Source organism: Gossypium hirsutum, chromosome D01 (genome assembly GCF_007990345.1).
Source record: "Gossypium hirsutum isolate 1008001.06 chromosome D01, Gossypium_hirsutum_v2.1, whole genome shotgun sequence".
Taxonomy (NCBI): Eukaryota; Viridiplantae; Streptophyta; class Magnoliopsida; order Malvales; family Malvaceae; genus Gossypium; species Gossypium hirsutum.
The window spans coordinates 8810348-8830905 of record NC_053437.1 but is presented as its reverse complement, the minus strand read 5'-3'; the positions used below and the strand labels follow the sequence as shown (position 1 = coordinate 8830905).

The 20558-nt window shown below is 29.2% G+C and overlaps 1 protein-coding gene across 1 annotated transcript in view; it reads left to right on the top strand.

The window, feature by feature from the left end:
* LOC107952357 (uncharacterized) overlaps positions 1–20139 on the top strand; it is a 29056-nt gene extending 8917 nt beyond the window's left edge. Inside the window, exon 4 of the mRNA XM_016887616.1 lies at positions 20045–20139. Within this exon, the coding sequence (XP_016743105.1) occupies positions 20045–20139 (95 nt within the window). The remainder of the gene's footprint in view (positions 1–20044) is intronic.
* The last annotated feature ends 419 nt before the right edge of the window (positions 20140–20558 follow it).

Here is a 20558-nt window from a genome sequence, read left to right as displayed (position 1 = left end):
GAATAAGTTAATTTAAATGATATTTAAATGCATTAATATTATGTATATGAAATATAAATTTTAAATAATTTTAAGCAATTAATATAAATTATTTATAAATCTAACTAAAAATATATAAATTCCATTTTAAATATTAAAATTAATATAAACATAATCTTATAAATTAATAAAAAATTTATAAGTTATTAAATAATTGTGTCAAATGCAAAGTAACTTTCTTTCTCCTGTCTTTATTAATAACAATAATATTATTGTTATTATTTATTACCACCATGACATTTTAGTATAAACAAATATTTAACTAGATTACAATAAAGTATAAAAATGATTTATGAGAATCCATTAATATTTATGAAATATACATTTTAAATTCTTAAATTGGTATAAACTATTTGTAAAATTTATTTTGAATATATGAATTATATTTACAATTTATAATTTACATAAATTAGAGATATATTTATAATTTGGCACCCAATTGGCTTTTGAAAGTCAAAATTTAGAATTTTCAATTTTTATTTGACTTGAAAAACTAGTTTGAAAAGCTAAATTGATTTAAAAAAGTTAAACTGTTTAACATTGGTTAGGACTCAAAAAGCTACTTGTTTTTAAAAAGGTATTTAAGAAGCAATATTAAATAAAGTCTTATTCTACATATAATTAAATAATATGGTGAAAGAGTTTTTATACATCATATTATTGAATATTTTTAAGATAACTGCAAATGAATAAATAAAGGAAAAATAATTGGTACATCGATTGAGTTTTTAAATCCCACAACAAGAATTAAGATCATGATAAGTATCCAACAAATATAATAAAATTTCAAAAAATAAATATATGAAAAATAGAACCTAATAAATTTTTAACTCTTATTGTAGAGTTAAAAGAATAGAATGCAAATGTATTAAATACTCAGTCATAAATAAAAGATACATGGCATAAAGAAATCTCAAGTTCACAACAGCTCAACACTAGCATGATTGTTAACAAGGGCGCAAGCACTTGGAACAAGAATCAGCTACTAACGATTGATAGACTTGTCAGAAAGGAGCATGAGAAACCAAAATCCCAGAGCTTACAAATTGATAATTAGGCAGACTAGGATGTCAACGTTACCAATTGGCCCACCAATGAACATGCATCAGGCAACCCTTGAAATAATTCAAAGATTATAACTTATCTCTTTACGTTTTCATCTCTTTTACATGCTTTTGTTTCTTAATTTCTCTTGTAACATTCTTTGCCAGTTTTAGTATCGGAGAACATCTTAATGCAAATTTCAATTCTCCGTTAACTTAATAAATTTATTTAGGATTAATGTAGACTCTCCAAACCCAACATACATTCTTCGAAGAATACCTTCAAACTGAATCCATCGTAAAAAGAGCATAAACAAACACATACTCCAATTTTTCTCATATCAAAGTTTAAATGATAATATAAAGATATTGTAGGAATAGTCATTATAAGTAATTATTCAGTCTACTGAAGGAAACAATTCTACTGTTGTTTACTCAACTTTGGTGAACTAATTTTTTTAACGAAAAAATCATTAAATTATTTTGGGATCATATAATTTGAGAAAAATAATAATAAACATCCATCGTAAGCGATAAAAGACAAGCTCCATCAACACAGTAAAAGCTTCATTCTCAACATCAATAGAATATTATGACATGTTGGCAATTGGTTTTATCATAACTCAAGCACGATATATTTGGAGTGATTGCAAGCACTTAATACAATAAGAAAATCAGCTCTGGATGGTCCAAGTGACAAGCAAAAATCAGCAAAAGAGCCGAGCATCCACCAAACTAGGGAGGAGGACGACAAAACCATTCCTAAAACCAGTTGCAAAAGCAAAACTAAAAAGCATGGTATAAGAGTAAACAAAAAATCCAAAAGCGAATATTTATTAAACAATGGAAAATAAAAATAAAAAACATATAAAACTTAAAACAACACAGGTCCAAACCAACTCATGAAATCATTTATTATTTTGAAATTCTCTCAAAGCAAAAACAGATTAAGAAGCCGATGAAGAAGTCACCTACTTTTCAAGAGAAACTGCTGGTGACTGGTAGAGTTTTAGCAACTACAAATACTATCATTTGTCTATCACAATTTATAAAGATAACAAATAGATCTATAAAATAAATTTACAAATTAAAAAGAGAAAAAATACATTGAATAAATGAAAGAAAATTAATAAAAGGGAAAAGAATGCGAGCGATATCCATTCTAAAACTAACACAGAGGGAGATGTAGTGAACCATAAGTTTAAGCAAACATGTAGGAAGGCATGTATCGGAAAATTACAAATATATTATTGTAGAATATATTATATTATGTATCAGAAAGGGAAAAGGAAGAAAGAAAAGTTTCCCAATTAAAAAGCAACTTGGATTCTAGCTGGACTCAAGTTCTAGAGCTAGGCACTTGGTGTCAACTGGTGACATTAATTAAACATCTTCAAAGGCTTTTCAGTATTATCATTACTCTAAAAAATCACTGTTTAATTCAAAACTTATAGGATCATAATCATGTTTGTGGAGGATATTACAAAAACAAAAAATAATAAATTATATAGGAATTGATAAAATATACATAAAGTGCCAGTACCTTGTTGAATGTGTAGATGGCCTACAAAGAAAGACCTTTATAAGGAATACTTCCTTAATGGGAAATATACTGAAAAATGGGATTGAAGAAAATTCATGATTGGTTGGTTTGACAATTTTTTTTTCTTTTATGAAGCAACAGTTTTTATTTATCTTATTATTTTTTTGTTTCAATCTTAAGCCAAAATAAATAATAATAATAATAATAATAATAATAATAATAATAGTAATAATAATAATGATGATGATAAAGAACCAATCAAATGGGTGACTTGGATTGTGGCCACAAATGAGTTTGTCGGCTCACATTTTAGGGCTTGGATTGGAAGACTTATAAGGACCAAAACATTTTGATTATGGCCTAGCATGTAGGAGAGGATAACCATTAATCTGAAGTTGAAAATAGAAAATAACTAGATGGACAAAAAGGGAAGAAAAGCAAAATTGATAAAAAGAAATTGGATTTAATTCGATTTATATATGTATTTGAGGTTAAAATTATTATATTTAACTCTTAATCATGGACTATGATCTTGTATTGAGAATAAATAGGTGCGAAGCTGAAGCTTTATTTGATAATTTGTTGAAATAATTAAATTAATTAAAAAAATATTTTTAGTGATTTATTATTTTAAAAAAATTGATAATTCAAACTAGAATCATGAATTTTTATATAAAAATTATGAAAAAGTAACTACTTATCATTTAGGGGCTTTTGGTTGGCCAAATGTAAATTTATGACCCGTAATTTACTTTCCGGAATAAGACTACGATATTTGAATTGTCAACATTCTGGTCATCCAGTATTCTCACATTGTAAAATAATTTCAAGATGATGTAATATAGGATAGACAAAATACCCTTTTATTTTATTATATCAACCAATATAATTTTAGTAGTTAAAAGAGAAGTGGTTTATTTATTTTTTGTTTTTTTGCTTGTTTATACGATCACATTTTCCCACCCAACATTTTCAAAGACTAAGGGTAGGGTGCTCTCTCTGTTTTTCAATACCTTTTTTTATAGTTAAAAAAGCAATTAAACAAATGAAAAAAAAATCATCCATGTTTTCAAGAATTACACTAGCAATGTCTAACATTCCTCACCCATCCCAGCATTCGATACAAATGAAAGATGCTACAAGGGTTAATCCACATTAAAACTTCACATTCATTACCAAATTACAATATAATTAAAAAATATGATAAAAATAGTTAAATTTCTCATTTTTATGCATGTCATGAATCATGTTTCGTTTAGTTAGATTGATCTACAAGTTTATTCTCCATTTCCTTAATCTCATATGACCTTAAGATTCAACATTGATTTATAGCTATGTAGGCATACTAGCAAGTCGTTTCTAACTTGTAACAGGCCACTCAGTAAAGTCTCTATATCTGGTTACTGTTTGGCGTATAAATGGTAGAATAAGGATAGATATGAGTACGTAAAATTTTTATCTTGGCTAAGTATATAATTATGTGTATGCGCCATTTGGCGAACTCTTAGTTTTGGCGGGTTCTGTTGTTTGGGAAATACCTGTTGAGATTTGTTTATTATTTAAGTATGATAATTTGGTTAGCTAAGTTGAGATTTAGTTAGAGCGGAACTAAACTACTGTAGATGATAAGACTTAAACTATGTTAAGTGCAGTTAATCACGAGAATCAAGTGAGTTACTCGAATTATCAAAATTTTCCACTAATCATTGTCTCCAAGCTTAAGTATATAAGGGTAGTGGTGGTCTTTTTGAATATTTTTACGTCTTCTTTTTCTTCCTTGATTTCCTCTGAAAACTCTTTAAAAACCTAAGTTCAGAAAACCTTTTCGAAGTAAGCTTTGTAGTATTCAACTAACTTCTACATTAGTACTAGCTTACTAGTAATTAATGATGAACCTTAGGTTACCCTTTAAGTCATTTATGTGTTTCTCGTTTTGTATGCAAAGATGTTAGAATAGTGTGTGAGGAAGGAAACTTCATGATTCTGCATTGAGCATTGTTGATTCTTGCATGCATGATCAGATTTGATCGATTGATGATATGATATTTTAATTATCTTTATTTTAACTCAAGAAGTTAACAGAGGTCCAAGTGATAAAAGCAAAAGACTTGCTATAAAGACTTATGTTAAAGTTTCTGGTGAGTTCTTTATACTTTCATGTGTTATAATTTTCTTTATTTTATAATTCGTGTAAGGTAAGTAATCCTTTTCTATAATGGATGAAAGATGTTTTGTAGTGTTGTGTGGATAATGGTTATCCAAAGTCTTTAGTCTGAGTACAGTCTGTCAGTGATATAAAGAATCATCATTCTTTATGCTTAAGCCACTACCATATGCTTCTGAACTGATATAAAGTGATAAAGATGAAGAGGCATGTTTGTGTAGCGTCTGATAAGGCAACTATATTGCAAAACAGATTGGCAGATCACAATAAAACATGTTGATCTGAATGAAAATGATATGAGGAGTTAAGGAGGAGAATGTATGTGAATAAGGCTGAATGATATGCTTCTGGTTCTGAATTCTGGGTATGTAGCTGGCATGAGAATGGATGTGTTTGAGTTATGTTGAGCTATCATACATTATACGCCCAAGTGATAAGTAAGTTGGCGTACTGAGCCTACCTATTTTCTGTATATGCCATTGGGCGTACTATGTGAATGTGTGTAAATATTTCAGAAATGTTCAATTATACTGTCAGTAATGTTATGTATGGTTTCTCTTTAGAACTCACTAAGTTCGTATGAACTTACTTTATTACCTTTTTCTTCTTAGGCTTTTTAATTGAAGGAAAGCTTTGTTAGAATGACTACGCCAGAGCGCTACTGCTATTATGAGTTGACTACTTTGTTTTGTATCATACATGAATCGTGGGGGTGGCATAGAAGTGCATATGGAAATGATTTGTACTAAGAACTTTTGTTTTGTTAAGACTCTATTTTTATGAGATTTCTATGAAGCACTAATGTTTGGTTTTAAATTAATATATTATGTTTAATGAAGTTATTATATTTGAACTTATACACCATATGGTTTGTATATTATTTTTAAACTGCTGACGTTTTCATTCAAACATTGGTAAAGTATCAACTAATATATGCCTTATACTTATAACTTGGTAAGAATTATATAAAGCTTTCACCAAAATGTTTTAAAGTTAGTTTGGTTTTAAGTAGTGACACACCATAATTGAATCCTATTATAGGGTCGGGTTTGGCGTGTTACAGAACCCTTGGAATTCATTTCATGATTCATAGTTTATTTCAATATTCTATCACTTTACATTTTCATTCTTATTATAGCATATAACCTTATGATTCAATATCAACTCATATTTAAGGACATTCTAGCGAGTTATATTAACTCCTAAAATTCTTTTCATGAAAATATTTTAATATAATATTATTACGTAATAAATTCTCATTTTTTTACAGCATACAACCTTAGCACACACTAGTAAAGGAAACTTTGATACACATGATTCATCAAAAACCAAAAAGCACCAAGTGCTAGTCTCCACAACACTGAGAGTATTGAAATGCCAAGCCCAAAGGCTTTAGAAATTGCATGTGAATGCAGGGTTCAAAGGCTAATAGAAGTGCAAATCCCGAAGCCAATAGACCCCAAATATGCCCTAGTGGTCCGCATAACATGCCCAATCAATGAGTAGCACATCAGAACTCCATGTATAACTATATAACTCTAGAACCCCACACAACTTCAATAAGTATAGAACTCCAGGTCAAAACTAAGTTCCAAGCCAAAACAAAACTCCGTATCTAATCTATATTGGTGATAAATGTCAAAAGTAACACGTTTTAGCCTCATTCTTAATGCAGTTTTGGATGATTATTTGATTTAAAATGGTGAATTTTATGCTCCTAATCCTTTAAGTTCATGTTTCTATACTTAGGAGAGCATTCGGGAATAAAAGGAGTGAACAACAAGCGAAAATAAGAATATCAGAGCAAGTTTTAGGAGCCACACAGGCTAGACACAAGACCGTGTAAGCTACACGGCCATATGCCAGACCATGTGGAAATCGCGAATCGCACTCTAAACCTGCGAGAAAACGTATTTTTTAGGTTTTTTCGGGCATTGTAGGACCTATATATGACAAAGATAAGAATACAGGAGTGAGCCATTAGAGAATACTCAAGAATACAACTCGAAAAACACCATTGAGCCAACTCTGAAGCAGATTTTCATCAAGATTGAATATCTCCTTTTGATTTCTTTGAAGTTTATTATGATTTTTTTTTATTTCTTATGGTTATACTATCTTTGGGATGTTTTTATATGCAACCATTAACTAATTTTTCAAATACCTAGGGAGATGAACCTTAGGATAGATTCTGTTATTTGATTTATATTTTTACGCAATAAATACTTGGATCTTGTTCTCAATTTTGTGTGCTTAATTATTGGTTTATTATTTCTAGACTATTAATCCATGTTTGATGTGCTTAAATCAGATGATGAATAGCCCTTGTTTAAGAGTAAATCTAGTGTAATTGAGTGGAGTTGCATGTAATCCTAGAAATAGGATGACATAATTCTACCTGATTAGAGTCAAATCTAACAGGGGGATCCATAGATCGAGTTAATACGATAATAGGGGTTTTAATTAAAAATAAATTCCAATTAATCAACCTAAAGTTAGTTGCTCTTAGTCATGAAGAGAGATATTAGCATAATTGAGGGATTTCTACGAATCAATATACTAAGTGAAGAAATTGCGTAATTTAGATTGATAATGACAAATGAAGTCTACGTGAATTATTTCCTAGGTATTGTCTCGCTTCTTGGTTTTAAATCTTTTATTTTCCTAATTTGTTCTTATGTCGTGTTCTTTAGTTTTAATCAATTTAGTTAATTTTAGTTTTAATCAATCACTCCAAATTGTCGCTTAAATAATAGAAAGATGGTAATTAATAGTACTTTTAGTCTTTGTGGCAACAATACCTTTGCTTACTGTAGTTATACTATTAATTGATAGGTGCACTTGCCTTTATCAAATTTTTAGTTGGTTTTATGGACATCAATTAGTGTGCCAATTGTATCCTAACTACTTCTCTAAATTTACAAGAGAAAAGTTTAATTATTATTTCAATTTCATTTATAACACATTCATGATCACATATATATCATTTCATACAAATGCTCACATTCATTAAGGAACTCATACAAACATATTGTTACTTGATAGTTCTCAATGTAACATTCACACATCATTTTCATAGATAATAACTCATTAAACAATCTTTTTATTTTAATCCAAGAGTATATACTCTCATACTTTTATGTTTAATAAGAGATTCTTAATTTTAATAATTATACCTTGTGGCACAAAATTTTGCATATGCTCAACATTTCATAATACACATTCATAAAGCTTAAAGAGTTATTAGTCATTTCCTTATTGCCATTTGTCATTACACTTTATATTTTATATCAAAATTTCATTTTCCAAATTCTTATTATCACTAGTGAAAGCATTGAACCCCTTTTCCACATTTGCACACCAAATTATTTAAAGGTCCATTATATGCCATAACTTACTCTTTTCTTCAAAAATTAATCAACTTCATTAAAACTTCCATTTACAATAGTTTAAGTACATTTTTGTCTCAATATTAATTAAGGCACACTAAAACTTCAAAAATCATTTTATTTGCTAATGAATATTGATATTAAACCCTATTACACATCTAATCGTTTAAACTCTAAGGATTTATCAATTTTAATTCTCACAAGGAAAGGATGATTCCTTGAGTACTTGCCTTTCTTTGAAGAGAAAATAACAAATCTTCTCTATTTTCAACAATCCAAGACTCCTCTTTTCTTGCTTAAACCTCCACCAACCAGTAACACCCCCAACCAGTATCCCTCACCGGAACCAGGTTACGGAGCATTACTAGAGTTTACAGATCAAACAGACATAAATTTCAAACATTTCATATTATCAAAACAAGTCATCAAAGCATAATTTTAATCGAAATTATAAACATACCAAATCCAAATCAATTTGCCTATTTCATGAGCACTTAAACATAGAATTAAATTCACATGCACCTATCTAGATTTAGTTCAATTTATCATGCAATAATATGGCTTCAAAAACAAACACATATTTATATGTATAAAACCAACCAAAATTAACTTATAACCTTATTTACAATCAAACCACAAAATAACTATTATTTAGACACCCTAGGTTCATGCCGACACAAAGGATAAACAGCACCACATTTGAGTTTAGGATCGTTGTTGGATGTTGAATCAATAATCAAAAGTTAAGTACCTAACCTGTGTACGGGAAACAAAACCATACGCTGAGTATAAACTCAGTGGTATTTCTATAATCCGAATATTTAAGGATAATGAATTACAAATATACAATTGAAATATAAACACATTAATATTTAATTATTACAACAACCATATCATATTTCATTTGTTTCACAAATATCTCAATTCTCATACTTGCTATATAAATAGATTTTCACAATTTATTTCACATTTCATTATACAATTGCAATATCAATTCCATAGTTATTTCATGAGTATATAACTCATATATTCCATATATTTGCAACATATTTCACATTCTATTTTTAATTCACTATTTCACTTCCATTTCTCATACTCTACCATTTCAACATCAATTATAAAAATTTATTATTCATTTATCCCTATTAACATGACTCGGACTTGGACGAATACACAGATCCAACCAAAACACACCAGTTTGGCACCCAATGCCTCATCAGATAATTCGAAGTAATAATTTGACATCCAGTGTCTCATCGGTTAAACTGAAGTAAATTGGCACCCAGTGCCTGATCGAATTAATCCGAAGTAGTAAATTGACACCTAGTGTCTCATCGACTCGAAGTCTAAGAAATCCCTGAACTCTTCCAATCCTATGGTATGCTATCTATATCTGACTCAGCCTGATACAGTTAATAGGGTTTCAATTCACTTTTCAATTACAACAATTCAATCAATATATTCAATATATATACCAATTCAATCAATATAAATTCAATAAATTCATCACATACTAAATCAATCCATTTCAATTGCAAAACACAATAATTCTCACCTCAACACTTACCATATACATTAAATTGAATTATAACAATTAACAACTAAATTCGGATGATAGAAATACAAACCAGAAATTTCGAGCTATTCCTCGTCAACTTTATCTTGCCCCTTTTTAGTCGAGGATTCCGGTACAACATTAGCTACGAAATTAAAATAATTAAAAATCATCAATACAACTGAATTCAATTTCATATTGCATATTTCAATTTTTACTCAAAATTTGTCTAAATTCTAATTTAGTCCCTAAACTGAGACTAATTTTATTTCTTCACAATAAATTCTATCTTTTCATTCAATTTCACTTTAAACTAGATTTAACTCTCTAATTTCACTTAAATTCCTAAATTTTGAATTTTTCACAATTTAGTCCCTATTACTCAAAATTTACAATTTATTCTACAATTCAATCCTTTTTCACTTCTAACTTAAAAATCTATCAATTTAATCTCTAATACTAAAATTATTCAACATTAACAACATTTAAAAACTCAATAATTTCTAAAATTTTGACATGGGTCGTGTAGTATTTAATACCGAGATTCCAAAAACATAAAAATTAAAAGAAAAAGGGACTAAATTGACTAACTAATTGAACTTGAAATTTTGAAACCGTAGTTTTCTCCTTTCTTTCTTTTTGTCCAGCTTTGTTTTTGCTTCTTTGTTTCTTTCTCTGTTTCTTTGTTTCTTTTATTTCTTTGTTTGATTATTATATAATGTAATATATAATACATATACTTAAACATTAAGATATAATATTATAATATTATAATATTATAATATATATTTTAACTTTAAATTTTTTAATAATAAACACTAATGTCGCCTCATTTATAAGGAATGACATAATTGCTTCTTTAGTCCTTTTACTTTTTTTTAATCTATAATTCAACTTTCACCCTATATGCAATTTAGTCTTTATACCTAATTATTTTTAATTCAAGCAAATTCACTTAATCAAAAATCTAATTAACTACACAACTAGCTTCGTAAATATGAGTTCGATTTACGGGAATGGAGTCCTGGGAATGCACTTTTTTAATTTGATCCTTTTTAATTAGTTAACCATCAAAACGTTAAAATTTCTTAATGAAACTTTAATACCACCTTAATGACACTCCGTAAAAATTTATAAAAACATTTACGGATCAGTTTATAAAAATAAGGTCCCGATACCTTATTTTCTAAAACCACTTGAACTTAATAAATCACTTATATAACATAAATTATCAAATCAAAAATATTTTTAAAAATTACATTTGACTCGTAAATATTAAATAATAATATTTACGAACTTACTCGTCGGATTTGGTGACCTTGAAACTACTGTTTCCAACACCACTAAAAAAATGGGATGTTACACACCCACTATCAACTTATTTTCTTCATAAACACACATCACGTATAATACTCAAAATCATGTTTGTGTAGAAATTATTAAAAGTAACATTGAATAATAATATTGGAAAAGACAAGCTGCACTTTCTTACCTTGTCTTTCACTTTCTCGCACTAATCCAGCTTTTTTTTTCTCTAGCTTAAGAAAACCCTTGCTTCCAATGATGAAGATGAAGATGGAACCAAGTTTAAGAGTGGGTGCTTTTACAATATTTTAACAAAAAAACAACCTAGATAGTTAATATTCTTGGTTGGATTTGAGAGAGCGAATGAAGAAATGATGATGAAGGCTCTTCACTTTCTTGCAAAAAAATAAATAAATGAATGACCGACAAATTTCCATGATTTAAAAATTCCAAAATCTATAGCCATAAATTTTTTTCACATCAATATTTATTCATAATTCTAAAATCATCATTATAAAATCCTTGAAAAGTCCTAAAATATTCTTTAATGGAACTACTTTTTGTAATTTGAATCATTGATGATTTAATCTTCAAATGTATATATGTCTTTTACCGATTGAGTAAGCGTCGAGTTTAAAGAAAATACGACGCCTAATGTCAAGTTTGATTCAAAAATTATCGAGTTGAGCTCGAGCTATTGATAAAGTCGAATGCTAGACAGTCTTATCACCGGTGATGTTATTGTGTTGTTTTTATAGAAGTGTTTTTTTAATATTTTATATGATTAAATATCCTTTTTACCTCATTTTCTAATTATATTAACTAAATTCCAAAAATGTTTTAATCTTTGACGCCACGGTAAACCATCAGTGATTTAAATGGAAACTAGTTTATTGTAACTTGAATCATCAATGATTTAACGCTCATTTGTGTGTATGCCTTTTATCGATTGAGTAACCATCAGGTATTGAGAAAATGTCTGGCTAGAACTTGAGTTTGTTTCGACAGTTATCGAGTCGAGCTCGAGCTATTGGTAAAGCCAAATGTTAGGCAGTTTCATCACTGATGATGTTAGGATAACAAATTCTTTCATTATACTTTACTTCCAAATCTTTTATGTTACTTGCAAATCTACAGTGAGCTAATTTGATTATGTTGTTGGGAGATTTGTAGGTTATTCACTTAATAATAGAAATTGGATTAAAATTGATTTAAAAATATGGTTGTAATTTAATTTTCTTGATTTGTGCTCATATCGTTAATTCTAAATGACAAATAAGGTTAATATAAATTCTAAAGGAAAATGAGTTTAGAGTCAACCATCCTCTACACTAGAAATCTAAATCAAAAGTTATCCAATATTGATTCTAGGTAACAACATCATATTGAAGACCCCTAAAATCAAAAACGAAGTTGGCAAACTATAGTATATCACTTGGAGGCATTAGGGAAGGTAAGACAGTAACATTTGTGATTTACAAGACTTGGCCTAGATTTAGAGACACATCCATGATTCTAAATTTGGGATAATTCGACAAAGATTATTAATTTCCAATATTTGAAGGAGATTTTTAACCATTACTTTTGTAAATTGGTTTTGACTATTAAAAAAAAATAGCACTTTTGTTTATGCTCTTTGCATTCATCTTACATACCTTTCCTAGTTACTTGCTTTATTGTCTTCTAACTTATATAAATAATTTAGTAAGTTACTGATTCAAGTCAATAGTTAAAGTCATTCACACACTTTCTTGTGGGTTCCATCCTCAAATACTTCTTAACTGATTTAATTCATTGTAATCATTACTTGACAACAAAATTGAGCTCTTGTAATCATTAGACAAATAATGGACATTGTTTTGAGGCTTAATTAAATATTATTTTTGAAAAAAATTATTATATTTTGTTCTTCGCCAATTATAATTCAAAGGTTCAATTAATATGTAGCAATTATCAAGTGTTCTGGCACCCTTCATAATTGGCTTATTTAACTTGTTGGTAACCAAACATTTATTTCTTATGAAGTTTACAAGCAGACATCCCTTGGTCGCAAAGTTGACCTATGCTTATAAGAATTTCCCAAAATCCTTCCACAAGAAACACATTTTGTTATTGAGGCATTCCTTCAACATTCAAAACACCTTTTTTTCATGAATTCTACCCTTTTGCCGATTATCAAAGGCCACCTTACAATCATGATTTTTTTAAAAAACTCGATAATGACAATGTAGAAAGATCGCAAAGAAAAATATAACACATATTTTACGTGGAAACCCTTTTAGGAAAAAAATCACAGGTAGAGGAGAAGAAAATTCACCAATGTCGAATTTGAATGATACAAGAGGAGTTTTGACTACATCTATTTATAAGTTGAAAAAACCTAATTCCAATCAATGCCTAATATATTATGCTAATAAATTCTAAATATATTATACTAATAAATACTAAATATTCTAGAAAGAAAATATATTTTGTTTAACTTGACTTTCAAGCAATCTATTAGAATTTAGGTCACACAACTCTAACAATTTTCTTAAAAATTCTTAAACAATTGTTGTTCCCAGTAATGTGCCTAGAGCATCCACTATGAAAGTAACACATATTACCTGTGGTAAGTTTTAATAATTTATGTGAAACAATAAAGCACTTTTGGTCTTTTTTTTCTTTAGATTAACTTATACTTTTGTCCCCTAGCAAGCTCTCCTCGAGCTGTAACAAAAGCAACATTTGGGCACTTCTTTCGCAAATTCTTCTAGAGCTTGAAACACCTTGGCCTAATATAGCATGGAACACCACAACGGTAACAAATAATCTTATGGGTTTTCTTTCTACAACCTTTTGGTTGAATAATCTCAGCCTTTTTAGAACATTGAAGTTGTTCAACAACTCTTTTGCATTTGAAAAACATAGTTGGTTTTTGTTGTTTTTTTTCCTTTGTCTACATAACCAAGTCCACCCTTACCGAGGTCTCTTATATTAGCTACCGATATATCATCTAACTTATCATTTCTAAACATAGATTTCTTCAGCACAAATCGAGCTATTAATGACTCTTTCAATTCCACCCCCAATTTGGATGACTTGGCATTCAAAAAAAGAATATTTTCCCTCAATCTACCTCATTAGCTTTTGGTTCTCCAATTCTAGAAAGGAGTTTTCATTAGTGAGTCACTCATTCACTTTGCACACTTGGTCCCCTTTTATCTAGCATAGCTTGCAAGTCTCTATGATATCATCAGTGAACTCACTGTCAATGTTACTTGAATAATCTAAGTCAGTTGCATCTAATAGAGTAACTTAAGTGGTAAAGGCAACATAGTTGCTTCAGAACTGCTTGATGTATCTTTATAATCCAAGTAACATAGGGTGATTTTTCTTCTTCTTCAAAGTACTAGTGTCAGGGGGCTAGAACTTTAGTCTCGCAATCCATAGGCAATCCTTTCGTTCCAAACATGCCTAAGTCAACATAGCCACCAAAAAATTGATGATTAACAAAGAATTATTTCAAGGCACCAATTTATATAGAAGAAGCAACACAATCAAAAGAAGGCTCAAACGAACAAAATAGCCACAAAAAACTTATGCACGAGAGATGTTTGAGTAAATGCTCTCAATTGTATTAATTTCTCAAAGAATGTAAAAATAAAATGGATGAATGGATCACTGGATGATTTACAAATGAGGGGGGTGCTCTCTATGTAACACCTCTAACCCCTATTTGTCGCCGAAATAAGGTTGAGAGGCATTACAGAACAGAACACAGCTCAAAATAGGTATTCAATGCATTTCATGATCCGTAAAACAATCATTTTAATTCACTAATCTTACTCAAATTTCGAAGCTTAATAGTACTACATACTTAACGTTCGTATATTAAAATTTACTATTTAAGCTTATAAAAATTTCAATACATATATTTCATAAGATGGATATCAAATATAAGAAAATACTCATGCGTAAATAACCATATTAAATTGAACCATTCAAGAAAAAAAATCATGTGCACACCATGCCATTTATTCTTTCCTTTACTCAATTAACAATTACCATATAAAAAAATACTCAAATCATGCACAACTCATTTAACTAATAATAGTCAACAATCCAAACATTAGTAACCAAGACACATATATGGGTATATAGATACACATTCTACTTGCCTAACTTTAACCAATTTTGCGTGTGCATTATTACCAACTCTAGACCTATTTACAAGACAATTATACATGAATTTATAAGACCAAAACATACCTATTTTCTTATTACAAGTTTATACATATAAACATACATTAATTGAATCATTTCCGAACACCCATACTAAACATATCACTTTGCATATACTTATTTAAACAAACATTATTTTGAGACCAATTATACTAAAAATACACCTAATTTGCATGCTTAACATACATACACATAACTAATTACTTATCTGCGTATTCAGACATCCAATATGACTTCAATACATGATTTAACCATATCACATACTCAATAATATGAGTTTAATATTTTAACCGAATATACATATACACTTTATTCAACATTTCTATCCAATTTACTAATGCAATCATACCATTTCAAATTGTCAACTATCCGAGTATAGCATAATTCCCACATAATGAATACAACCAATTTCAACATTAACATATAACTAAACAATTAACTACATGAATAAATTACCATTGTCAAACCATAATTTAGATTAAAACCATCATCTATATTTGCGATTTAAGCTAACACATGACCGATTATCACTATCTTTAGCATCATTAAAAATCCACAACTAAAACACATCCATATATCAAAATTACCACACGCATATACCATGACCAAATTTATTTAAACATTGATCATTAGCTTTAAGATCAAGCCATTTTCGCATGGCTAAACATATAGAAATTTCAAGACCAACCAAAACAAATGCTAGCTTATACATGCCATAAGTTCAAAATTCAAGCTTCAAAAAAATACCAGAATTGCATTCGATAGTGTGATGGATTTCCTTGACGATCCCCGGGCTCATAAATAACTTCCAAAATCTATAAAACAACGAACGAACGAACATACAGTAAGCTTAAATAGCTTAGTAAGTCATAAGAAAATAGTTTAACAAAGAACATATATAATTCATACAAGTAGGTCGAAAACTCCCAGTCTTGAACACACATAAATATAAACATATTTAAGCGATTATTTCACATTATCATGTTATACTACAATACTTACCTTTACTTCCAAACTTTATATAACTCAAATATACCTGAATCCTTTAATTCAAACTCACATTCGATTTTTCCGTAACATTTTCTGTTGAACCATTCGGAATCAAAAGGATACTCGGATAGCTCAAAAAGCTCGAACAATGCCAACCTCCCAGACGTGGTCTTACATGTAGTCAAATAACGATGTCACTATCATAGACAGGGTCTTACACATAATCATATACAATGATAATGTCCTAGACATGGTCTTACATGTAAATCTCAAATCGATTCCATCGTCCCAAACGTGGGTTTTACACGAAATCACATATCGGAATCCTTTGATTCGTAAGGCTTTCGGATGTCGTAATTCAATCGAATTAATCTCGTAACTAATTAATCTATGCTGTATTTAATTCAACAATTTATATATATATAAAAATAAATTTGATTTAACATAATTTATTCACTTACGAACTTACCTCAGACGAAGACAAGCGGAAGGAATTGACTACTCGACCATTTTCGACTTTTCCCGACCTAATTCTGTTTTCTTTTGTTCTTGATCTTTATAAATTCAAATTCGCTATTTAATAACACATTTCATACAAATTTATTCCAAAAATTCATAAATGGGTAAATTGCATTTTAGCCCCTAACATTTTACATTTTTTACAATTTAGTCCCTATTTCACAAAACACAAAATACACATACTTTAAAAATATCCTAGCTTGGCCGAATATCCCTATAGCTTATATAAGCCCATATATTTCATTTAATTTAAATTTTCGCCCCTCAATTTTTCATTTTCACAAATAAATCCCTAATTTGGATTTTTATCAAAAATTACTTAACAAAATTTAATAATCTATCAACAAATATTTATTTATCATAATAAAAAAAACAAAAACAACAATTTCTCATCAATGTCAATTCTCAAAATAATCATAAATTCTAAAAATTAAAACATGGACTAGGTAATATACGAAGCAACGATCTCAAAAACGTAAAAATTATCAAAAACTAAGCAAAGAACATACCTTAATCTAGCTAAACAAGTGCCGAACCTAATGAAGCTTCAAACATTTCTTTTTCTTTTATGTTTCGGCAAAAACAAGATGATAATGACCATTTGCATGTTTGTTTTTATTTAATTAATAATAACACAACAATTACTATTTTAACCTTATCCATATAACATTAAAAATCTAGTAACTAATGTCCACACTTGCCCATGCATTAATTCAATGGTCCATTTTCATCTTAAGGACCTCATACTTAAAAAGCCATATCAACTCGGTACTTTAACAAATGGCACACAACTTTTATATTTTCTGCAATAAAGTCCTTTTTCACAAATCGGGTCACAAACGATAAAATTAATTCACGAAAATTTCACACATGTCAATTCACATACTATAAGCATGGAAAATAATATTAAAATATTTTTTGACTAAGATTTGTGGTCTCGAAACCACTTTCTGACTAGAGTCTAAACCGAGTTGTTACAACTCTCCCCTTTTAGGGATTTTCGTCCTCGAAAATCTTACTGTCGAAACCATTTTTTTGTAAAAAAGAAAATAGTCATCGACTTAAAAAAGATTGGAGTCACCACCGATCTTGCATTGAGGTGTGATTAGATCACCTTGAAAACAGTTTTAGTCTACGAATTTTAAAAAGAACGAGTTCGGGAGTCAGTTACGTACGAGGAAGGATTAGCACTCTCGTATCACCCAAAATTGGTACCTAATCAATTAATTAATGTCTTAATGTCAAAAAATCGAAAATTCGAAAAGAAATCTAAAAATATGATCATTTTGTTAAAATTACTTAAAAATTTAAAGAAGGGTGTATTTCTCGTTTATCGAGAAAAAAATTATATCCCGTGAGTTAGAACACAATATCTTAAATCCCGAAATAAGAACAAACACCAAAATTTATTTATTTTTAGAAATTTTGATCATCTCAGTTTCAGAGAAGAAATCATATCCCGTAAGCTGGAACATGGTCTTTTCTTGATTGCCAAGATAATTTTTAAGTAAATGTGTTTTTGTTTAGAAAAAAGGTTCGTATATTTGAAATTATTGAAAAATCGAGACCCCGTAAGTTAGGATACGATCTTTTCGAAAATCCCAAACACTGAGTGTTATGCTATCTTGGAAGCTTTTGAATAAAATGATTTCAAAACTTAAACATATTAAACGTAACTTTTTGAGCGAATAAAGCGCGATGGAATAATAATGTACAATGCGAAGCGATAATTTGTAAACCAAAATGTACTCTAATGAACTACAAATAACCAGTAAATACCAATAAGCAATACAATACACACAAGAGCAATAATCTCGCATCACATATTATATAAATTCTAACATTAACAATCAAAGGCTAATGATCTAAAAGTCAATCCTAAAAGAAAATACCAAGCAAATTAACACAAATAAAATGCAAAAAATTTTAAAATAACTACAAAAAAATAGCATAAAAAATTGGAATTATCAATGTATAAACAATAAATTATATGTATAATTTTTTTTAAAAATAATTAATATGAAAACTTGAAAAAGTTTAAAAAATAGAATAAAAAACTATATGAAGTAGTATAAATAAATTTTAAAGCAAATATTGCATAAGAATATTATCGTATAAATCTTTAAAGATGAAATATGTATAAGTGAATTTTAAAAAATGTATTATAAAATAAAACCATGTAAAAATACAAATTATATTGAAAATTACATAAAAAATATATAAAATAATAGATGGAAATTAAAATAATAATATATGATAAATTTAAACAATGTTAATAATAAATTTAAAATAATAATTGAGCTTAATCATTAAATTAGATTTAAAATTAAATATATTAAAAAATAAAAGAATATACATTTAAATAAATTAAAAAACATTAAACTAAACTAATAAGAATTAAATTGGATTTAAAACAAATTTAGAGGGAAAAACGTAAATAAAATAAAATAAAGGACCTAATTGAAAGGCGCGAATAACTCAAAGCGACCGATTGGGGAAATATCCCCACCCTCTGAAATGCACCGTTTCACCAGGACCAAATCAAAAACCAAATAAAATTTAAAGTATCAATTGAATGAAAAAGTAAAAAAAACTAAATTAAAATAATTAAAAATGCGGATGGGCCAGATGTGCAAATTGCCCATTAATCAAAAGCACGTGGATCCTCCCGTTGGGTCGGGCCACCGCGCGGGTTATGCCTTATACGGCGCTGTTTTGAGGCCACTGAAACATACCCTAAACGACGTCATTCAGTACCTGTTATAAAATAAACAAAAAAAATTAAAATCACTTCCTACCTTTTTAAAAAAAAAACTATCAACCCTATTTTTTCTCTGCTAGGGTTTCCTAAACTGAAGCCAATCCTCTGCGCCTCCATCACGATTCCATCGTGAACAGTGGTCGAAGCTGCACCACAAAGGGCTTTTTAGCTCCTTTTGTGTGGATCTGAAGGCGTTGCAAGCTAAGCCTTCTCTTTTCTTTTTCTTAATACTTACTGTATTATTTTTTTAAATGAATCGAAAAAAGAAGAAGAGAAAAAACCCCTAATATCTACCTTAATTTTTTTTTTGTATTCTAAGATCTCTGCTTGTTATATTAAATATTTTTCTATTTTTCTATTGATTCGTGAATCCATTTACAGATGCAAAAATTAGCTTTATATAGCCGAATGAAAACACAAAAATTATTTATTTTTTCTTTTATATTGTCTCTGTTATTTGTTGCATTCTGTTATGGCTTTCTAGTGTGCTCTTTTCTGCTTATTTGTTGCAGGTGCGAGGTCAGCTGGAATGGAGGTACATGTGCGGCTGAGGCAAGAGGCTGGTGCGCGCGAAGGGCAGGAGCAGCGGCTGAAAGTTGAAGGCTAGGGTTTCTGTTTGTTTTTTAATGCTGTGGGCTGCAAACTGGGCTTTAGTTGGGTCTAGGATTGTAGTGGTTTTTATTATTTTGGGCTTTTGTAATTTGGATATGTTATTAGACTTTATTAATGGACTGCTATTTTATTATTTTTATTGGTTTATTATTAATTTGGTTAATATTGGGCCAAACCAAAATTGGCCTATTATAGCTGCCTCTCTTTTCTCGTTGTCATGTAACGAAAATGGAGCAAAGACTTAAAAAGGGTCAATTTTGCCTGGTCTTGCCGAGGCTTGACCTCTCATGGTGCTTCTCTTCTTCAAATAGCTTAATTCCAGCCCACTGCATCTTGTTGCTTCGATCCATTCTACTTCAACTTCAGATACAACTTGTAGCTTCAATCTACTCTGCCGCGACTTCAAAGGGACGA